Here is a 20,586-nt window from a genome sequence, read left to right as displayed (position 1 = left end):
CGGTGCTCTCCTTCACATCGGTGGTTATTCTCCACAATATTAAAGAACTTGTTGGAATCAAAGCTGTTTAATGTCAAAACACATTTTAACACCGAGGTGGGATTTAATCACTTGTCCGATAATGGATCCCGTGAGGGGGGGGAGCGGGTTGAAAGCGACGCATCCGTAATTGTCCATCACACGTTACAAACCCGCTTCAGAACCGGTCCGCGTGTGTAATGGCGTCTTTCGGTGTTCCGGAGAACCGTGTGAACCGGAGAAACACCGGAACATCGCGACCTCTGCTCGGAGCAGCCTGCGTCCGATAATGGACCTCGGTGAGTCTCAGCGGGCCACGGTGGGCCTCGGGGTTAGCTGCACAAGTTGTGCTCGAATGTCTCGTATAATATTCAGCGGGGGACTTTTCTGCGGACGCAGAAGTGTGTGTTTGCTGCCGGTATTATTCATCTGAAGCCGCCGTGTGTTGTTCCCGGTGTTCCCGGTGTGTTGTTCCCGGTGTCCCCGGTGTCCCCGGTGCTATTGGACCCGTCGGCCGAGCCGTAAGCCACCGCTAGCAAAGCCCTGCCGCTCCGCTCCAGCTAACGGGTAGCTCCGTGACAAAGCTCCGCGGGTTCGGTTTGTGCTTGTTTCATTTCATTTGTTCCTTTTCTTCACATTTTACAAACATCTCTTTGTTAAATTAAGTTCGCTATTATTTCCAGTATAGGGTCTGGAGAGCGCCCCTCGCTAACCGAAACAAGCCCGTCCAACGGTCGGTCGGTCGCGGTGCTAACGTCGCTGAACATCGTGGAAATATCAACAAAAAAACCCAAAACCGACATCAGCGGAACCGCGTTCATGTTGGACTTCAGGCTCCCCTCGGTCCACACGACGTGGTCGGCAGGAAACATGCTGCTGCACCATGTTGTTGCATAATACGAGGAAGTGCTCGAAGGCCTCGTTCAGGCGAACAGCCGCCGGTCACCGGGAGGAGAGCCGCCGGTCACCGGGCTCAGAGCCTCCGGTCACCGGGAGGAGAGCCGCCGGTCACCGGGAGGAGAGCCTCCGGTCACCGGGCTCAGAGCCTCCGGTCACCGGGAGGAGAGCCTCCGGTCACCGGGCTCAGAGCCTCCGGTCACCGGGCTCAGAGCCTCCGGTCACCGGGCTCAGAGCCTCCGGTCACCGGGCTCAGAGCCTCCGGTCACCGGGCTCAGAGCCTCCGGTCACCGGGCTCAGAGCCTCCGGTCACCGGGCTCTGGGCTGGAGACCTCCGGCAGGGTGACGGAGTCTCATCATGGACAACACTTGTTGTGCTGCTCCAGCTGCACTGACAGCCATTTAAGTGGAGCAGCACCAGAGGTGTGTCTGGATGATGGTGAAGTCTGCACCTGTGTAGACATCCATCATTTACACTGTTCACGTTCACACGTTCACACGTTCACACACTCATGAGCCATGCAAGGTGCTCCATCACACATTCACACATCCATGGTGAGCAACTTGGGGTTCAGAGACTTGCCCAAGGACAGTGAGGAGAACCCGGGATTGAACCGCCAACCCGCTCTCCGTCCCGCTGCGTGGCTCAGATGGCAGTTAAATCTTGGCAGTAAATCCATTTGATCTTTTCTTAATCTTGTAGGAGATGTTGGTTTTAAGTGTCAATTAATTTGCTCTGAACCGCATGATTCAATCTTCTAATCCGGTACAATAAAGTCACGTGTGGTCTCAATTTAATACTGTGTAGTAAAAGGTGCACAAATGCATAACTTTATTTTCACATCTTCATTTCAGTGGAAAATTGAGGAACTCGGCAGTTGTAACCAAGAGAAAGTGTCACCAGTGGAAACCAGCGCAGAGAGATCAGCAGTTCTAATGGTGTGAATGGTGAGAGGACGTTTTGTATTTTGAAGCAGGTTTTCCACCACTACACAAAAAATGTAAACAAAGTGGTGAACCACAAAAGAAGTGGAGGTGGTTTTCATTGCAGCTTTTTTGCAATGTGATTGTTCTCAACCAGATGTTCCCAAAGCACCAAACTAAATTTCCAAAAGTACTTCTTCTCTCCGCCGATACCACCCTTTTTTTTTTCTTTTTTTTAAATTTTGTATTTATTTTTTTACTTAAAATTAAATTCCCTGGCTTCACCCTGCTGTATCCTCAGAAAGGCCAAATAACAACAACATAAAGCTGCTGTTTCACACTCAGAGGCTGCATCTTTTACAGACTTACACTGACTGTGTGGTAGACGTGAGGCTTCGTCGCTAAAGACCGAGCTCAGGTTCTGTTAAACTTCAGATCAGATCACACGTGTTCATAGACATCCTGACATGTTAACTCTCCTCCGGCTGCTGCGGGAGCCGCTTGAAACAGCTGATAATGCGACAACAAATAAAGCAGTCGGTAATCAGGGGTGAAGCTGAAATGGTGAACAGGACGGTTAAAGAGCTGGAGAGCTCGGGAAAGTTGAGAAATTAGTAGGGAGACTCATCGATAATGAAAATGACAGTTAGTGTCGACCTACTGGTGGTAAAAATGAACTCGGAGATGGAGACGTCTGAACTGGAGTTGAACTTATTTTCCAGTAAAGTGTCTTCAGCCTCATCGGAGCTGTCCGGGCGTCGGTCTCCATGTCCGAGTGACTTCTGTCAGAAGGAGTGTTTTGTTCACCGGATTTTGCTGACATGCTTATTTGGGGGACTAGACGGTGATGTCATATGCAAATTAGGAGTCCGCATTGGGTGTGTCTTTATTTAGAAAATTGACTGCTGTCACTTTGTCCGACTTCCTGTTTGGATGATCTGCTTTGTGGAACGTAACGCAGCTTCAATCAAATATAGAATATGGACATATTTTAAGTGGAGCGGAGAATTAGTTTTTACTGAATGTATGAAGACAAACTTTGACCTTTATGCTGACATATAAGACTACAACCTGTATTCTGTTGCAATTATATGTTCCAGTGTTTCCCTAAGATGGAGTTGCGGGTAAAGGTGCGAAAAAAAAACAAATGTAAAAAGATGAGGACGGAGGTGGCTGGAGTGGTCGGTGGAGGGCTGGTGGAGTTTGTGATCGGCTGCAGAAACACAGGAAAATACTTTTTCGATGCGCATTTATTTTATTGTTAAATATGAATGAAAAAAAAAGATTCCACATATTTTAAGAAGCATTTAAAAAGAACGTTAATAAAACCAAGTTGTGTGTAGTAAACATCTGCAGTTCTGACGAGCTCAGTCAGGAAGTGAAACTTTTTGCAGCGTGCACAAATACAGATATCTGCTCTCTTCAAACCTTCTGATACAAAGAAGTAATAGTTTCAAAAAATACCCCACCGCAGCCAACACTCATAAGTTCTCATAGTTATTGTCGTTCCGTTAACGGTGAATATGGTCTTGACTCCGTTTAGCACTCCGTCTGATTGTAGTGTGCATAAGTACACTGCTCAAAAAAAATAAAGGGAGCACTTAAACAACATCCTCGATCTCAATGAATGAAATATTCCAGTTCAAATCTTGATTCATTACATAGTGGAATGTGTTGAGAACAAAATAACATCAGAATGATCAATGGAAATCAGAATCATTATCCATGGAGGTCTGGATTCAGAATCATACTCCAAATAAAAGTGGAAAAATCAGATCACAGGCTGATCCAACTTCTGTGGAGATTCCTGAAGACAAGTCCAAATGAGTCTCAGTAGTGTGTGTGTCCTCCACGTGCCTGTATCACTCCCTACAACGCCTGGGCATGCTCCTGATGAGACCACGGATGTTCTCCTGAGGGATCTCCTCCCAGACCCGGATCAAAGCATCGGTCCACTCCCGGACAGTCTGCGGTGGACGTGGCGTCGGCGGACGGAACGAGATGCGATGTCCCGGATGTGCTGGATTGGATTCAGGTCTGGGGGACGGGCGGGCCGGTCTGTAGCGTCGATGCCTTCATCGTGCAGGAACTGCTGACACACTCCAGCCACACGAGGCCGAGCATTGTCCTGCATCAGAAGAACCCAGGACCCGCTGCACCAGCATATGGTCTTCAACGGGTCTGAGGATCTCATCCCGGGACCTGATGGCAGTCAGGGTACCTCTGGCTAGCACACGGAGGGCTGCGCTGCCCTCCGAAGAAACGCCTCCCCAGACCGTCGCTGACCCGCCGCCGACCCGGTCCCGCTGGAGGATGTTGCAGGCAGCAGAACGTTCTCCACGGCGTCTCCAGACTCCGTCACGTCTGTCACATGCTCAGTGTGAACCTGCTCTCGTCCGTGAAGACCACAGGGCGCCGACGGAGAAGCTGCCGATCTCGGTGTTCTCCGGTAAAGTCCGATCGCCCCGCACGGTGTTGGGCTGTGAGCACAGACCCCACTTGTGGACGTCGGGTCCTCGTACCGCCCTCATGGAGTCTGTTTCTGACAGTTTGAGCAGAAACATGCACATTAGTGGCCTGCTGGAGGTCATTTTGTAGGGCTCTGGCAGCGCTCCTCCTGCTCCTCCTTGCACAAAGGAGCAGATAGCGGTCCCGCTGCCGGGTTGTTGTCCTCCTACGGCCCCCTCCACGTCTCCTGGTGGACCGGCCCGTCCCCCGGTATGTCCTCCGTCCTCTTGACACTGTGCTGACAGACACAGCAAACCTTCTTGCCACAGCGTGCATTGATGTGCCATCCTGGATGAGCTGCACTACCTGAACAACTTCTGTGGGTTGGAGACACCTCATGCTCCCTCTAGTGGTGAGGACACTGGCAAAATGCAAAAGGGACCAACAATCATCCAGAAAGGACGAGGACAGAGAAACGGTCTGTGGTCACCACCTGCAGAACCGTTCCTTTATAGGGTTGTCTTGATAATTGCCTCATTTCCACCTGTTTGTTCCATTTGTACAACAGCAGGTGAAACTGATCCTCAATCAGTGTTGATCCAAACTGGACAGCTTGATTTCACAGAAGTGGGATTGATTGGAGTTACATTGTGTTGTTTAAGTGTTCCCCTTATTTTTTTGGAGCGGTGTATATTGTATGATGTGCTCTGATGATGCCGGTCCAGACAAAAGAAAAATATGGGGATAGAGCATCAAAAACCTGGGCTGGAACATACGACAGTAGGTGTTCATAAAATAAGAAAAGAGAAATGATGCTTCCCGTTCAGGCAGGCATCTGGAACCATTTCTGATATTTCTACAAGATGGCAGGAAACTCTGATGACTTTTATTTTGTGAGTAAAATAGTTCACGGTGAGTTAATAATGTGTACTAGTGAGTGTTTTCATGGCAGTCAGATTTGGAAAGAAGATTTATTTTTGTGTTGACAGATTTGGGTGTTACAGACTTTATAGAGTGAAAACTTAAAGGCAGTTTATCAGTAATGCTACAGTTTGTTTTTTTTATTTTGTTTTTTGCCTGGACAGATTTTTTTTTTCTCAAATCAGATGTTGAAGACAGACTGTCTGCACTGGGTTTTTTTTGCACGTGAGCAGATCAGATTTGGTGCGCTACCAACCTATCTACATGGGTTGCTGTGGTAAGGACGTAGCGCAGCTACACTTTTGTCATGACTTTCCAACATGGAAGCTGTTGTTATCACCGTCCTCTACAGCGCATAAATCTTCCCTTTCTGACAGCTCTGTTAGCGGCAGCATCGAGTCTGCTCACTCTGTCTTCCTGAAAATGACGTTGTCGATTGCAAAAGAAAAAAGAATTACATTTTGTTCAGACTTTTATAAATGGATGTGTCTGTGACAGGACAGGCTGTCCAAGCAGAGCCTGTGAACGGGAGGTGGTGGTATTGCACCCGTGATACTGCGGTAAATTCATTTGTCGTATGTGCATCAAATTGGTTGCACTGTGCAGCTTCAGCCTCTCTCTCTTTAAATGTATATTATATTCTGCTGACACGCAATAAAAATAAACAAAATTCCACAGTAAAAAGGTAAAAAAATACTATCATTAAAACATGTCAGTACTTGTTGAAAGTATTGATCTGTTAATGGTATGATTTAAACGTATCCTCATCACTGCAGAGTGACGGAGGACGGTGAAGGCTGGTTACCAACCTGAAACCAGGCCGCGGAGGACTGAAGGCACTCGGCCTGTTTGGAAGCTGCACGTCTGCAGAGGGAACACACGGCGTGCTGCGCACTCTTCGTTTGTGTGGTTGGGATTTCCAAAGTGAGCACACCTTCCTGTCCCTTCCTCTCAAACACAAACAGCCTCCAGGATTGTTCGGGTCCTTTTTAGTTTAGACCCAGACGCCACATTACAGTACACGCTTGAAATAAATGTACTAAATTGTCAGGCTTGTTCCGACATATTCACAATCATTACTGCTTCAGCAGGAGACGGCTCGATTTCAGTGTACGCTTGAGAAGGTTTTATTTGAAAGGCTTATTAATACCGTTTTGTATTTCTCTGTAATTTAGCACCTTGTTTAAACAATGTTGTATTTTTTTTCTCAGCCCTGGAACTCAAATTATTTTCTGATGTTTCAACAAATATTTATCTAAATAATTGAATTGGCTTGAAGTGACGACCACTAGCTGGAAAGGGGAACCTTGAGACTGGGGCAGGCCGAGTAAACTCATGATGGAGGTTGTTGTTGTTTGTGGATTTTAGATTCACTTTATTTATCCCACAGTGGGGGAATTTAGTTATGTTGATGCTTGTAATGGTCACAGTTATAGAAGCTGAACTTGCACTACTTGATTATCTGGGAGTCACAGAAGCAGTAAATCAGCACCTGAAACTTAATGTGTAACAGGTATTTAAACAGGAAACAAAGATTTCTTCCTCAATCTTTCTTCACTAAATGTCCTCGTTTTCTTATTTGTGTATAGTTTAATGTCAGATGGTGAAAGACTCCATTAATAGATCATTAATTTTCCAAATATAAATTGGCACATTTGGTGGGATTTTGTTTAACAAGAGGAAATGTTTTTCAATTTAAGAATAATATAAACTTGGGTGAGTGTTATGTTTGGAGCAGCGATGGCTGATCATCGCCATGACGATAAATGTTGAACTGCTCTGATCGTACAGATAGATGACTAAGCAGCACTCGTTTATCTAGAGATGCAGTTATGTGCAGTAATATTGATTGTAAGGATGAAAAGCAGCACCGATCTCACAGTACATCCTTTGAATGATGCCAGTAGGCCCCATTATGAGCACAAACATCAGCGGAGTTTCACCCTGAAGCCTGTCAAGCTACTCAGTCATTTGTTCCTGCAGGGAGGCAGAAGCTCACTAATGCAAGATATAAATTATCATAAGTAGCTTCCTTTGTAAAAATGAGAAAGCCGTGAGGGCTGACTCCATGAATAAGAAGCGTCTAAGTAATAATGTTAATTATTCCTGGAAAGAAGTGAGTGACTATATTGCTGACAGCTTTATTAGCACCTTGGTGAACTGTGTGAGGAGTCATCTGTAAACTGTGGGCAATAATGATAGTGATGAATCACTGGTGATTATGTCACGTGGGGTGTACCGAGCCATAAACAAGCTGCCTGATAACAAAGAGTGTGGTTTTATAATATTACACCTTCAGTGTGCCATTGTGAGGACCGCTCCTCTTCTTATGATCTGTTTTACAGGCTTGGTGTATCACGGCCGGTTACAACTCTCATTGTTGTCTGTACTGTTGATCGTTAAGGACAAACATGGGAGAGGAGGCAGCTTGGATAACTGCAGGCCTGCAGCTCCGGCCAGCATGTTGTCAACGGTCTCAGAAGGAATCCTGCTGGACGGGTTGAATTATTTAATCAAGTCCACTGATAACCAGTTTGGCTTTAAAGCTGAACGAGGCACTGATCTGTGTTCTCGCCTTAGAGGACATTGTAAAAACACAAGGCTGTGGACTTTCTACTTTAGTGGGCGCACCGGTCGTCCTGAGTGGCAGACAGCAGCTGTTTGGTCGGTGAGGTTTGCCCTGCGGAGACGGGCTTCACTGCCACCAGTCGCATCAACATGGACCGAAGAGGAAACCTCAGTGGAAACACGGACGAGGCTGCGTTTCAGGGTTCTGCTCACATAGATCACATCACTTGTTTTCACCTCCAGGTAAATCAAAGTAAAACGTTTATTTCACTCTTTACAACTCACTGTTTTTTAGCCACACATCAGTTGTGCCTAAACGCCTCCCCGAGCAAGTAGTACCCTGCATGTCAGGGACATTTCTAAACTCTTTTCCAGACCGGTACGTCAGGGAATTTGTCCTGGAATATTTTAGTTGCCATTTATCAAAATGTAGTATTTTCCATGTATGTAGCTGGTTTTAAAAGATGTTGCTGCTCAGCACAACGGCAGCCTGTTTTTCCTGTTCACTACACGGCATCGAATTTCAGCTTTTTAACTCGGAAAGTCAGGAAAAAGTCTGTGACTCGGACATTTGACTTCAGTGGGAACCCTGGAGGTGTTCAGGGCTCGTCTGTAAATACACCTGGCTTACAGCTCGACTCTTGAAGTGCAGCCTTTCACCTGCCGTGTTTGTGAAATCGAGTGAATCACCTCCAGCTTTCTATCAGTGGCGTGCCGTGTGTGCTTCCTCAAGCGTGCAGCCGTGGACACGCATTTAATGTCCTTCATGTTAACCCAGACAGAAAATAGTACTTCACTGAGCACATGAGTGAATCACCTTCTCAATGAGTTGCTGCTCCTCTGAGGAGAGACAGTGAAAGCTTTTCCTGTTTCTAACACACAATCTTCATCAGCTTGCTGTCTAATATTCCACCCGTGATTGGTGTCTTTTTAACGAGATAATCCGTGTTTTTCACTTCACTGGTCTGTGGTTTTAATGATGTGGCTGATTACAGCAGAATCAGAGGATGCTTGCTACCGTTCAGGCTTGTCGGTGTTGAGTTGTGGACCCGTCCTGGCCTTGTTTCCATCACAGCGCCGCGGTGATGTGTCCTGCTGGTGGTGAGAAACCGGGCTGTGTCGGAGCATCTCGGGGTCATGTTCAGAGGCTGTCAGCAGGGCGGGGGTGGGGTGGGGTGGGAGGTGGACTTCCTGCCACTACGCTGCCTTTAATTAAGTGTGGCATTAGAGGCAGTTGAGCACGTCTGATCTGAGAACAGCTCTGCAGTCTAGGAGCCACCAGCTAATCCACTCAGTAATTTTTACACAAGCAGATTAGGAATTAGTGCGTTGGTTGGAGCACCGAAGGCTCAGCAGGGAGACTCTAGAGTTGGTCATGCTCGTTGTTAACAAACCGCACAGCTGCCTTTACAGATACACTACAATTAACCCTTTTTAAATAGTTCAAAATTAAAACGGTGACATAAGACCAGCTGAACTACATTAGAAATATGATCAGACATTCAGTCTGAGCTCCTCATTCAGTTTTCAGGTTTCATCCATCAGTCAACAGACACTTCTTGATTCTGCAAACTAGTTTTTCTGATCAAATCACTTTGGGTTATTTTTTAAGCATGAATATCAAACCACCTCTGGCTGTCATTTTTCTGGTGTTTGGATATAAGATGAATGTTTTTGGGTTTTGAACTGTGGCTTGGTGACACATTTAAAGAGATCTTTAGAAATGTCCCAGACATTATTTTTCTATTCCTTTTGACAGTTTATAGATTCATTGAATTGATTCAGAAAGTAATTAGATGATGAGTTGCTAATGACGATAATCAATAGTTGCAGCTATTAAATAAAGTACACACTTCATTATACGGCTGCACCTTTTTCTTTTTGCTTAAAACGGAGATCATGATTCTCAGATGATTTTTTTTTTTTTTTTTAATAAAATGTTTAGTGCACTCATTTATCTGATAGAAAAGAAAACTCGGACATCTAATAGTGCCTGATACCGGACCAGTGTTATGCTGATTTCATCCACCTGGCGAGATGTTCCTATATTTTGGGCCGTTTTGTCGAGGCAGCATAAATTTCACACATTTTATTCTGACCTGATCTGAAATACACGTGGCTGCATTACCCAGCAGCTACAACCAGATCTTCTCCCTTCTCAATCAATAATGACACTTCAAAACCAACTTCATGCAATGAAATGTTTTTTTTATCATCATTGGTGAACCTGACGAAGAGATTGCTTCAGTTTTAATCAGTAAACCTGCTACTTTGCCAAATCATCAGTGGTTTTCCTTGTGGCTGCGCGGTCCTGCGGGTGCATGCAGTTCTCAGCGGGCGGGCAGAACTCGGCCCGACGCAGAAACATCAGCTTTCAGGGAACAAAAAAAACAAAAAAACTTCAGTCTCTCGTCTTCTTTGATCAAACACAACCTTTCAAGTATTTTCTGTGCGATTTAGTTTTGTCTCCTTTGCTCCCACTCGGTTTGTTTTCCGTCCCGCCGGTTTGTGCTGCTCCGCATCGCGTGGCGGTACGCTGCGTCGTCATCCGTTATGGGGAAGTGCAGGAGTGCTTGTTTTGATGCAGCTGACGTCCTCAGTGAAAACCAGCACAATCTTTGGCATTTAGAAATGATATCGTACGGCGGCATGAATCGAGATCGTGATTGAGATACAATTAATTGTGCCGCCCAACATTTCAGTCAGTTTGATAGTCAATCATTCCTCCACAGACAGAAAAATAATTGGCAACAATTTTGTTGCATAATTTGTTCTTTTCAAACAAAATCGTGCAAAAAAAAAAAAAAAAAAAATCTGCTGTTCATATGTGAATATTTGCATTGATGGGAAGCTGAATATAATAATGAGTTGGAGATTGTTATTTTTGTAGACCCGAGTGATTAATTGGTTTCTTGATTTGAAGGAGAGAATAATGCTGTGTTTGCTTTGTCTTTGAAGTGTGTGTGTGTTTAGTTTGTGTCCGTGTTCTCAGTATCTGCTCAGTGTGTTTTGTCAGAGCATTTCAAGTCGTGTTATTAGCAGCAGGATTAGCGCTGCCCCCCCCTCCTGTTTGACCATCTGGCTCCTCGGCCACTCAGGTGCAGGCAGAGCTGACTTCAGCACACGACTGGCCGGGCAATTAAAGTGTTAAGTAACGCTCCTGACACATTAGGTCAAAGGTCAACCTGCTCGGTCTGCTGTGGAAAGTAGTTCATTCAGACTGCAGAAAGTGTTTTTAGTACCCACAACTTGATCAGAAGTAGACATTTAATAGTTGGGAAGATTTACGCATTCATGAGCTCCTTAATTCATGAGCTTCCACCTCATCAGTGGAATTTATTCTGGAATTAATTAACGCAAACTCCACAATATTTGTGGGAGTTTTACTGCGTAAAGTATGAATTTTCAATCAAAACTCGCTTTATTAACAAAAATATCTCCCTACTTACCAAAATCTATTTATCTAAATAAATACTTATCAAAGGAAGTGATTCCATATTACTGGATGTTAAATGAGTTTTCTCCACACGTCCAGTTGTCAGAGACGTCTCTTTGTTTGTTTCATCCAGCAGGTCTATGTGTTGAATGAACATGAATTAAACAGCATCTAAAGCTCTTATTTTGACAGCTGATGTAGTCCTTGTTTCTATATTGCAGTCAGACGGTCTGTTCTGGAAACATACGCAGCTTTTATTATTGTTTGTAACTTTTAGCTCCACGGTTCTCTAAGTTCAATAAATAAATAAATAAAAAAGATTGGAACTAAACTATTTCTGTGATGTGCAGCATGATTATTATCACAGGAAGTGATTAAAGACTTATTCTTTTATCAGATACTGCTTTTAAAAAAAAATCACATTATTCTTTCTCGACATACAATTTTTTCTAATTCCTGCAATTTCACGCAAAAAACTCACTTAAAACTCCACAAATTACATCAGTTTTTGAGAAAATCCACTGCAAAATGAAACATTTTTGATTTCAACAATCACTGAAACCCTGGAGGGACCGCCGAATACATCAGTGCCATCACTTAGTATTCAAAATGGATTCTTTGTCCTTGTCAAACGGTCCCTCGGGATTCAGAATCAGATCTTTGTCTGCTTGGGATAAATAAATAAAGGACTTTGTCAAACAGTGGAAATCCCAGTCAGGCCTCAATCTAATCATCTCTTTCTCTGATAAAAGCCTCCTATCAAAGGAATTTCATGGTGATCTGTTCACATGGTTCAAACTGCTTCCACTGACAGAAACGCTCAATGGTGAAAGCAAACATGCCTCCCTGTGTGTGTGTGTGTGTGTGTGTGTGTGTGTGTGTGTGTGTAGTGAGTGTATCAGGGCTGGCGATGGAGGTTAAAACCGATCAACTACTATTATAAAGAACACTTAAGAAATGTAGAAATGTGTCGAACCAGATCAGAATCCAGCAGCACGTCATGTTTAAGGCTTCAGTGACGTGTTATCTCTCAGGAGGAGTCTGTGCTGAGATGTTCAACGTTTCTTAAAGATAAAATGTCTTTTCAGCTGTTATTAGTCAGCTTTATGTCAACTTTATTCTGCCAACAAAGTGTTAATGTCAGCTTTTTTTTTGTCATGCACTTAACTCTCCGAGTTAATACTGATCCATTTAACTTTGACCTTCTGTTGGAACTTCAAACTCCGGGTTAATCACCTCAGAGATTAGGGTTAGTTTGAGTTTGTTTGTTTGTTTGTTTGTAAGTTTGTTAAACCTGCTTTTTGGAGCAGGTTCCCGGTATCCCGACTTTTTAATTCATTAATCAGGTCTCTGTCTCATCGGCTTTCGCCGGCTCATCAGGTCACCGTGTCCCTCTGAACTCTGTGGTGCAGAAGTGAAGGTCTGTTACGGCTAAAGACGGAGACAGTCTGCTGCTTCAAGGTTCACGGAGGAGGCCGGCACCTCCTATCTGGAAATATAGAATATTATAGGGGACAATATTAACTGGACGTGGGAGCACCTTCACCTGGCAATACATTTCACTGATTATCTAAATTTACAGGCGCCTGTGTAAACAGTAATCAGAACCAGACTGTTCTTTGATCCATGTAAACGTCATGGCCACGAATAAACCGTATAACCATGACAGGACCCGGCTCAGAGGAGGTGGGCGTGTTGTTCATATAAAAAGTCCCACAAATAGTAGAGTAGCCCGTGAAGAACAGAGGCAGTGTGAAGTTCCTCTCGTCTGCACCCACAGTCCGACATCAGGAGGCTCCCGTGGCTCAGAGGTCAGAGGTCACACCCCTCTGTTCAATGTGATAAGTGGCTTTCAGAGTCGGGATTCATGTGCTCCGGCTCGAGTCGCCCTCATTTCCCCTTCATGTCCTCATTGATCTGTTCTTTGACCACAACAGAAGGATGTTGGAAGTCTGCAGGACGCTTTCTGAAAGGCTTCAAAAATAATCTATACACACGTTTACAGCGACAGCTCACTGGGATGCGTTTACTACTGTAATCTGGTTTTTAGGGTGAATATTAACTTGAACTTGTATTTCTTATATTGTTGAAATTAATGGCTACTAAATACCTGGCAAAAGGGATGTAGTATATGTAAACATTTAGTGTTGAGAATACCTGGTTTGGTTCATTACACACTGAATCCTGAGCTGTCGGAAATTATGACGTGAATGTGACACTCTTTTCTGACACCTTTTCAATCATCATGAACCAAAAACATGCGACAATAACGGATGATAGACGAGTCCTTTTCTTTTGGTCAGCCTATTGCTGCTCCGTCTAACACGTCCTTGTTCCTGTGTCCAGGCTGCGATGCGGGGAGCAGGGAGGAGGCGCGGGGTCCAGCCCTGAGGAGGCGTCCTGCGGCTGGGAGGAGCGCGGCCCTCCTGCGGCCCTCCTGTGGCGCTCTGGGACGCTCCTACTAAGATGTCCCTCAGCAGCGGCCCTGCAGGCGGGAAAGGTGTGGACTCCAACGCGGTGGACACGTACGACAGCGGTGATGAGTGGGATATCGGTGTTGGCAATCTGATCATTGACCTGGATGCTGACTTAGAGAAGGACAAACTAGAGATGTCAAGCAGTAAGGAGGGGGGGGGCATGGCCACCCCTCCCAGCGCCGTGGCTGCTTTACCTGACAACATAAAGTTTGTTAGTCCTGTGGCCAGCGCACAAGGCAAGGAGAGCAAATCCAAATCGAAGCGTAGTAAAAACTCTAAGGAGAGCGTGAAGGCGCCGGTCTCAGACGGAGCTAAGAAGGAGGTTCAGGGTCGGTCCCCCGGGGACCCGCCCCCCCAGAACCCCACCTCTACCCCAACCAAGGGAACTGACAAGTCCAGTAAACCCTCCCGGATCCTCCCTGTGGTGAAAAAGGACAAGGACGGGGTGTCTGGGAAAACGAAGAAGGATAAAATGGAGGCTGTGGCCACCGGAGCGGTCAACGCCGAGAAGGAGTCCGGGGCCCCCGTCCTGCCTTTAGGGGCCCCGCGCAGCAACCCGTTCGAGGGCCAGCAGAACCCCGACTCGGCCCCGGCCGAGCTCCTCGGGAATATGGCGCTGGACTCGGCGGGGATTGGCCAGGCTGTCGCCATGACGACGGAGCAGGAAGAGGTCGACAGCGGTGACTGTCGGAACATGAAGAAAGTCGGCGGCGGTGAGAAGGTAAGAAGATGAAGGCTTTAATGTTTATCGCATTAAAACGTTTGCACACTCCGGCTGCTGCAGGTCCGTTTCTACTTTCCCTTTGTTTCCACCAGATTTGTTGCTTTGTGGATTATAATCGTTGTCAGGAGATGACGGTCCTTGGCCTGTCTTTGTTCTTCCTCGCATGTTACTGGTTTCATGCTCACATCTGTTGAGGTTCACCCCAGAGGCCGTTATTAAATACGAAGCCCAGATGATCCTTTACTTTCCTCTCGTTGTGACATCACGTAGGTTTTCTGAAAGCTTGCTGGAGCTCCTCGAGACACCGAAGACACAAAGCAGCTTGTGCTCCATTTTCCCTTTTAAGTCATGAGTCTGCGGTGTGGAGAGCTCGTGGGAAAAAGCTTCGTATCAGTAGGTTCATGCAGCTCCTCCCTCGGAAAATATGCTGACATCGGTGTTGTTATTGTCTGAATAAATTGCTGCTCATGTGTTGATGCAGTAAACCTGTTTCAACATGTATGCAGACTGTGTATCGGGTCTGGTTCGGTTCTGTAGAGGTTCAGTGATTTTTTTTTTTTATTTTTTAGGCTAACAAGCTTTTTCTGGGTTATTACATCGTGAATTTCAGGATAAACTCTTCCTTGAACATTTAAGTCACACAAGCAACGCACCAGGAAACGTTGGTTTTGGCTGTGCAGCAGTAATTACAGTTTATTTCCCGCTTTATTCAATTTTCCCTCCTATGTTTTATATATATTCAATACGTTTTGAATTGTCTGCAGACTAATTTCATCTCCTTCCGGTGTTTCTTGACGAGACCTCAGCCTGAATGTTACGTTAGCTCCCGAGGAGGAAGACACTACAGCTGGAAGGATCAGCTGCCCGGTCGACCGCTGCGACCAGCTGGCCGCCGGCCGTCACGTCGGGCCCATAAACTGCAAACAGATGTGTTTACGATGTTCAAAATTGACTAATTACAATGAATTGGATAAATTGTCCAGCTTCACAGCTACTAGCTGCTGCTGATCTATGTGACATAAAGACAGTCCGAGCGTAGAAAGTGATTAATCTGGTAATAAAAGTCAAACCGCCACACAGTCATGTAAAGCAGGAAATGAGAAAAGTCAACCTGGAATTGTTTTTTAATTCAGACCTGCTGACTCGGCTCTCTGGTTCCCAGGTGGCAGCACAGGTTCACATTTATGGTTTTTCTGTTTAGGTCTGCTGACATGAAAGTTTACAAATGGAAAGCTGTTTTCTACCTTTTTCAGCTTGGTCATTTATAGCAGCAGAGTATAGAGCAGACGTATGCTCCATATTAAATAACTGGTTGTCATCTCAGACACGGGGGTGTGCAGAACATCATCACTTTGACCTGCGGTTCAAAGGTGAAGCTCACCTGCTTTTCCCACCTGAGATTTCTTCTTCTCTTTGCTCGGCAGACGATCGGTGAGGATGACGTCACCGGTACGACACACCAGAGACTCCTGACAGATTTGGTCTGCGTCTCTGTTCCCGATCTTTATATGCAGTCTATGAGCAGTTTTAAGTTTTAACTAATAAATGTCAAGTGATTGTGGTTTTGCGTCGCTGATGTTACGAGCGTCCGTGCGCAGACCTTCCTTTTTAAACGTGTGTGTCTGCACAGTGCAGCTGAACAGATGAGGTCGTGTTCGCTGGCCAACGAGCATCATCTGAGAACGAGCTGCGAAAAACGCAGTTCTGTTTTTAGATCGTTCTTTGACCTGAAGCCCCGTGAAGACGCCACCTCACCAACCAGTGCATCAAGGTCACACTTTCTTCTTTCCAGGGTTCGAACACGGTTGATTTAAAGTAAACGCCGACTGTGAGTGGAGTTTAAGGAGGCTGTTGGTTCAAGGCTAAAAGTGCTGTTGTGAGTTAAAGGTGATTCAGATGAAGGCTGCTGATCCAAAGTTTAACAGACTGTTGACTCGAGGGGAAAATTCAGATTTATTGGTTGATTGAAGGTCGTACGAGTTTAAACGATTTTCAAGATGTCAAAAATAATTGAATGTGCTGTTGATTGCAGGTTAAACAGGCTGTCGTATAAAGAATTCAATTTCTGTTGATGAAAGGATTTAATATGCTTTTAATTAAAGGTTTAATAGTTGTGAATTTGAGGTTAGACTCTTGATTTAAAGGTTAAATTTCTGTTAATTTAAGATGAACTGTTGATTTAAAGATAAACAGGCTGTTGATTTCAGGTTAAACAAAGTGCAGCCCCCAGAAAGAAGTTCAAAAATCTTCATTTGATTAACAGTTTGATTTATGAAACATAAATGAGTGTTGAAGCCAAGAAGCCGTCAGCTGACTGCTGGTTTGATTTCAGACTGCAAAATGTTTCCGAGAGACACTTTCTGGAAAACCAGTGAAGCCAAATGACCGGAGAGTGTGTCGACACCACAGACAGAAACAGGTGGACAACTCAGACTAAACAGAGGAAAGGCTGGAAAAGGAGCGAGGCTCTCTTCCCATTGGACGGTTTACATTAGAGGAACGATTACAGAGAGATGAGCTCACCAGGTAATAACATATCTGGGTGTTTCCAGCTGCTCGTGGAGTTTGATGGCCAACGATTCTTTCAGTGATTATTTTTAGTGGTCAACGTCACTTCCTCAAGATGACAGTTTCTTATTGGAGTTTCCCCTTTGACCTGATGTTTCACAGGAAGTGTCAGTTTGTGGTGCACAGAGCTGCTCACCTCGTCTGAGAGCAACATTGGGCATGAAAATGGCTCTTTTGCTCTGCTTTCATATAATGTGGCGTAACGCCTAAAACCTGTTTGTCTAACACATCCGTCATTTCAAAAAACATGAAATAGAAATCATTAAATGGGAGGTTGTAGGTTTCTTCTGTTAAGAGTTTTTCCTTCCTGCTGTTGGAGGTTTCTTCCTGTCAAGAGAGTTTTTCCTTCCTTCTGTTGGAGGTTTCTTCCTGTCAAGAGAGTTTTTCCTTCCTTCTGTTGGAGGTTTCTTCCTGTCAAGAGAGTTTTTCCTTCCTTCTGTTGGAGGTTTCTTCCTGTCAAGAGAGTTTTTCCTTCCTTCTGTTGGAGGTTTCTTCCTGTCAAGAGAGTTTTTCCTTCCTTCTGTTGGAGGTTTCTTCCTGTCAAGAGAGTTTTTCCTTCCTTCTGTTGGAGGTTTCTTCCTGTCAAGAGAGTTTTTCCTTCCTTCTGTTGGAGGTTTCTTCCTGTCAAGAGAGTTTTTCCTTCCTTCTTTTGCAGTAAGGACTTTACTATGTTTACTGCTGTGAAATAACCTGTTTTTGCTTTACAACTGCACATAAATCTCACAGCAGAAACCAACAGAGAACGTTACAAGTCTTTCTGGGAAACCACAGTAGATGGTGAAAGTGCTTTAGTTTGAAAAAGTAAATTAAAGCATCTGAAACGGCTATCGTACCCCCTGACTCCTCAGCTCTGTAACCAGAGTTGCTGAAAGTGTGTTAAGCAGAAGAAGTCACACGTCTGAACCTGACGACTGCTTCCTCTTCTGGAACATACTCCCTCAGCAGGAGGCTGAAAACTGGTGTAATTGTCCTTCATAGTTTAACTGCAGGTAATGAATGACCAGAACGTCACCTCCTGTCTCAGTAATGATCCAAGGTCGGGTTCAAAACTGTCAAATCCATTCAAACATATTCTTCCTCTCCTTATTCATTTGTTCTAAAAGTCTTAGATTGAATTCCAGGCAGCTTTTAAAGGGTATAAAGAAGACTTTTAGGTTTCTGCTTTGTGGAGTCCTGCAGTGTGTACGCACATTATTAAACCTTGAGACCTCAGAGTTATTCTAGTGTCCTCAGTGTGTCTTCCTGTAGAGACATAGCTGCTAACTGCCAAACCTGTTCTTCATTGATAACATTTGTCTGAGTGTGTGGAAGACAAAGGAGGACATGGAGACATGTCCAAGTAGTCCTCGGGGTGTTTTTAAGGTCTTGGAGATGGTGACGAAAGTGAAGATTTTTTTTGGATTGGGATCGATATTGAAACGATATCGCTGTTTAAAATACCAACTTTATAAAATTCCTTTCAACAAAAATGAAATTACATTACACATTACTGTAGGAATCTTCAGTTTTAATGCACTTTAGAGGGGCAGTGTAACCCAGATTATTTTCTGTCTCCAATTTACAGATGTCCCCTGAAGGCCTCACAGGCATGTTATCGCTAGATGCTACAATTTACGAATGTTCCCTCACACGAAGAGTGAGAACAGGAACTGTGATGCCTAACTAGTTACATCCTGCAAAATGTAGTGTCAATATTTTTGAAAGTAGTTTCAGTGTTATTAAAAAAAACAACAACCTTCAAATGACCTAAAAACATGTTTTTCTACATTTCAGTGTTGTAAAAAGCTCCGTCACGGTTTCAAAAGTTGTTTTCAACGTGTCAAAAAAAAAAAGTGTTGCAATGTTTGAAAAAACTTTGTCAGTATGTAAAGACCGATGTCTGGTACATACTTCAGTCCTCCATCGATCCTGCATGGAGGAGAACATTTAACCTGAGGAAGAAGGTGCGTGTGTTCAGTAGCTGGTCGTACGTCTGGATGGAGATCCTTCACGCAGTTCCTCTGGTTTTTCAGGAGTTGTGTTGTGACCCGTGACCTCCGACCTCCTCTTTATGGACCACAACTTGTGTTTTTGAGAAAGTACAACTAGACTGCGGTGTAGCGGCAGCTCTCACACCCCGTGACGGGAGGAGCTTTTCTCAAGATCTCTGCAAAATCATTTACATGCAAACAGATATGTTTGTCCTGAATAGAGAGATTAAAGTAACAGTTAAAGGCTACAGCATGTTTTACAGTAAATCTAACATCCCTCAGTAAGCCAGTAAATCATTTGCAACAATTGTAATAATCGAATTGTTAAAGTTTTCTGATTATTTTCCAGAACAACTGAGCGTCTTTGTTGTTTGGACAAAATCAGACTTTTGGAGACGCTGTTCTGGATGTTATTAGGAACTGGAATGGACTTATTTATCTCTACGTTCTGACATTTTATTGACTTAAGGATTTTAGTTGATTGAATAAAAAGTTGTGAATAATAATGATAGTAACAAACTTTATTTGTTCTGCACCTTTCATACAAGAAATGCAGCTCCAAGTGCTTCACAGCAAGAAAATGACATGCAGTGTTTCACAGAGGAACATTCAAAAACGTAGAAAAGAAATAAAATTAAACACAAATAGAGTTAAAATATAAAATAACGCAATAAAAAAAAATAAAAGCACATTTGTTAGTTGCGATCTCTGTACATCAGTTTCTACCCTGAAGTAAAACCAGCTTCACTGAGCGGCCTCCTCGGCGGTAGGACGTCGTTATAAAACCTCGCAGTAAGCTGCTCAGCCGTCTTGTCCAATATTTTGAATTTAGCTGGTTGACTTCTCACTGGGATGCATCGCCATGGTAACGTATGCTGCAGCTCTAACCTGCTCCGGAGACGTCGGCGATAACAGATCAAAACGTACACAAGAGAAATTAGAGTAAAGCAGGCTGTAACACATCTCGCTGCCTTTTCACTGAGTAAATGTTGCATGTTGCGGAGAATTCATTTCAAATTTTGGGGTTTGTATTTAATTTTTGTAAATATCTTAGTTGTGATGTTTTCCTAAGTGCTGCTGTGTGGACGGTCCGACACGGCTCGTCTTCTCGGGGCGGACCGGTCTGTCTGTCGGGCTGCGATCGCAGAGTCTGTTGAGGTTAGGTGTCCGATGGTTAACGTCATTTTTCTTTAGATTATATGAGCGTCATCTGTGAGGAGGCCTCATGATCAGCTCTTTATGTTCTCCTCTTGGCACTGGAGAGTTTGTAACGGGAGGAGCTGGTTTGTTTTAGGTGTTTATAGAATTTAATTGCTCCATTTGTATCCTAATTAAAAGGTGAAATTGGTCCTGTTCAGTTCTGTATTCATTGTTAGAGGTGTTTAAAGGAGCTCTTACAACCTAAATACCAAACGGTAAAATAGGTCCGTTTGTGGATTTCATTATTTCAACGATATTCTCCTTTTGTATATCTACTTTTTTTTTTTCCTTCCCTTGTCTCCGAGATCATTTAAAGCCAGATTGAAACGTGCTATTGAGTTTTAATGTTACAGATATGAACATTTTAAATCAGTGCAGCCCAGTGAGAATCCGTTTGGGTCTCCCCGACTGGGTCGCTTCTAAAAGACAAAAAAC

At 44.3% G+C, this 20,586-nt stretch overlaps 1 protein-coding gene across 6 annotated transcripts in view; it reads left to right on the top strand.

The window, feature by feature from the left end:
* Nucleotides 1-20,586, top strand: part of znf609a (zinc finger protein 609a) — a 34,147-nt gene that overhangs the window by 825 nt on the left and 12,736 nt on the right. For 3 of the 6 annotated variants that reach the window (XM_069162317.1, XM_069162323.1, XM_069162320.1), the window contains exons 2-3: nt 1,771-1,863; nt 13,559-14,410. The exons of 1 other annotated variant lie outside the window; for it this stretch is intronic. In XM_069162317.1, the coding sequence (XP_069018418.1) occupies nt 13,679-14,410 (732 nt within the window). In that variant the 5' untranslated portion in view covers nt 1,771-1,863; nt 13,559-13,678. Of the gene's footprint in view, nt 1-1,770; nt 1,864-7,880; nt 8,020-13,558; nt 14,411-20,586 lie in introns of those variants that run through there. 2 more of the 6 variants (XM_069162322.1, XM_069162321.1) reach the window with 2 other exon arrangements.

This window comes from Embiotoca jacksoni, unplaced genomic scaffold (assembly GCF_022577435.1).
Source record: "Embiotoca jacksoni isolate LCO1_2020_lvr unplaced genomic scaffold, fEmbJac1.0.p SCAF_3, whole genome shotgun sequence".
In the NCBI taxonomy this organism is placed as follows: domain Eukaryota; kingdom Metazoa; phylum Chordata; class Actinopteri; family Embiotocidae; genus Embiotoca; species Embiotoca jacksoni.
Note: the sequence above shows the minus strand (reverse complement) of the source record. Positions and strands in the feature narration are given on the sequence as shown.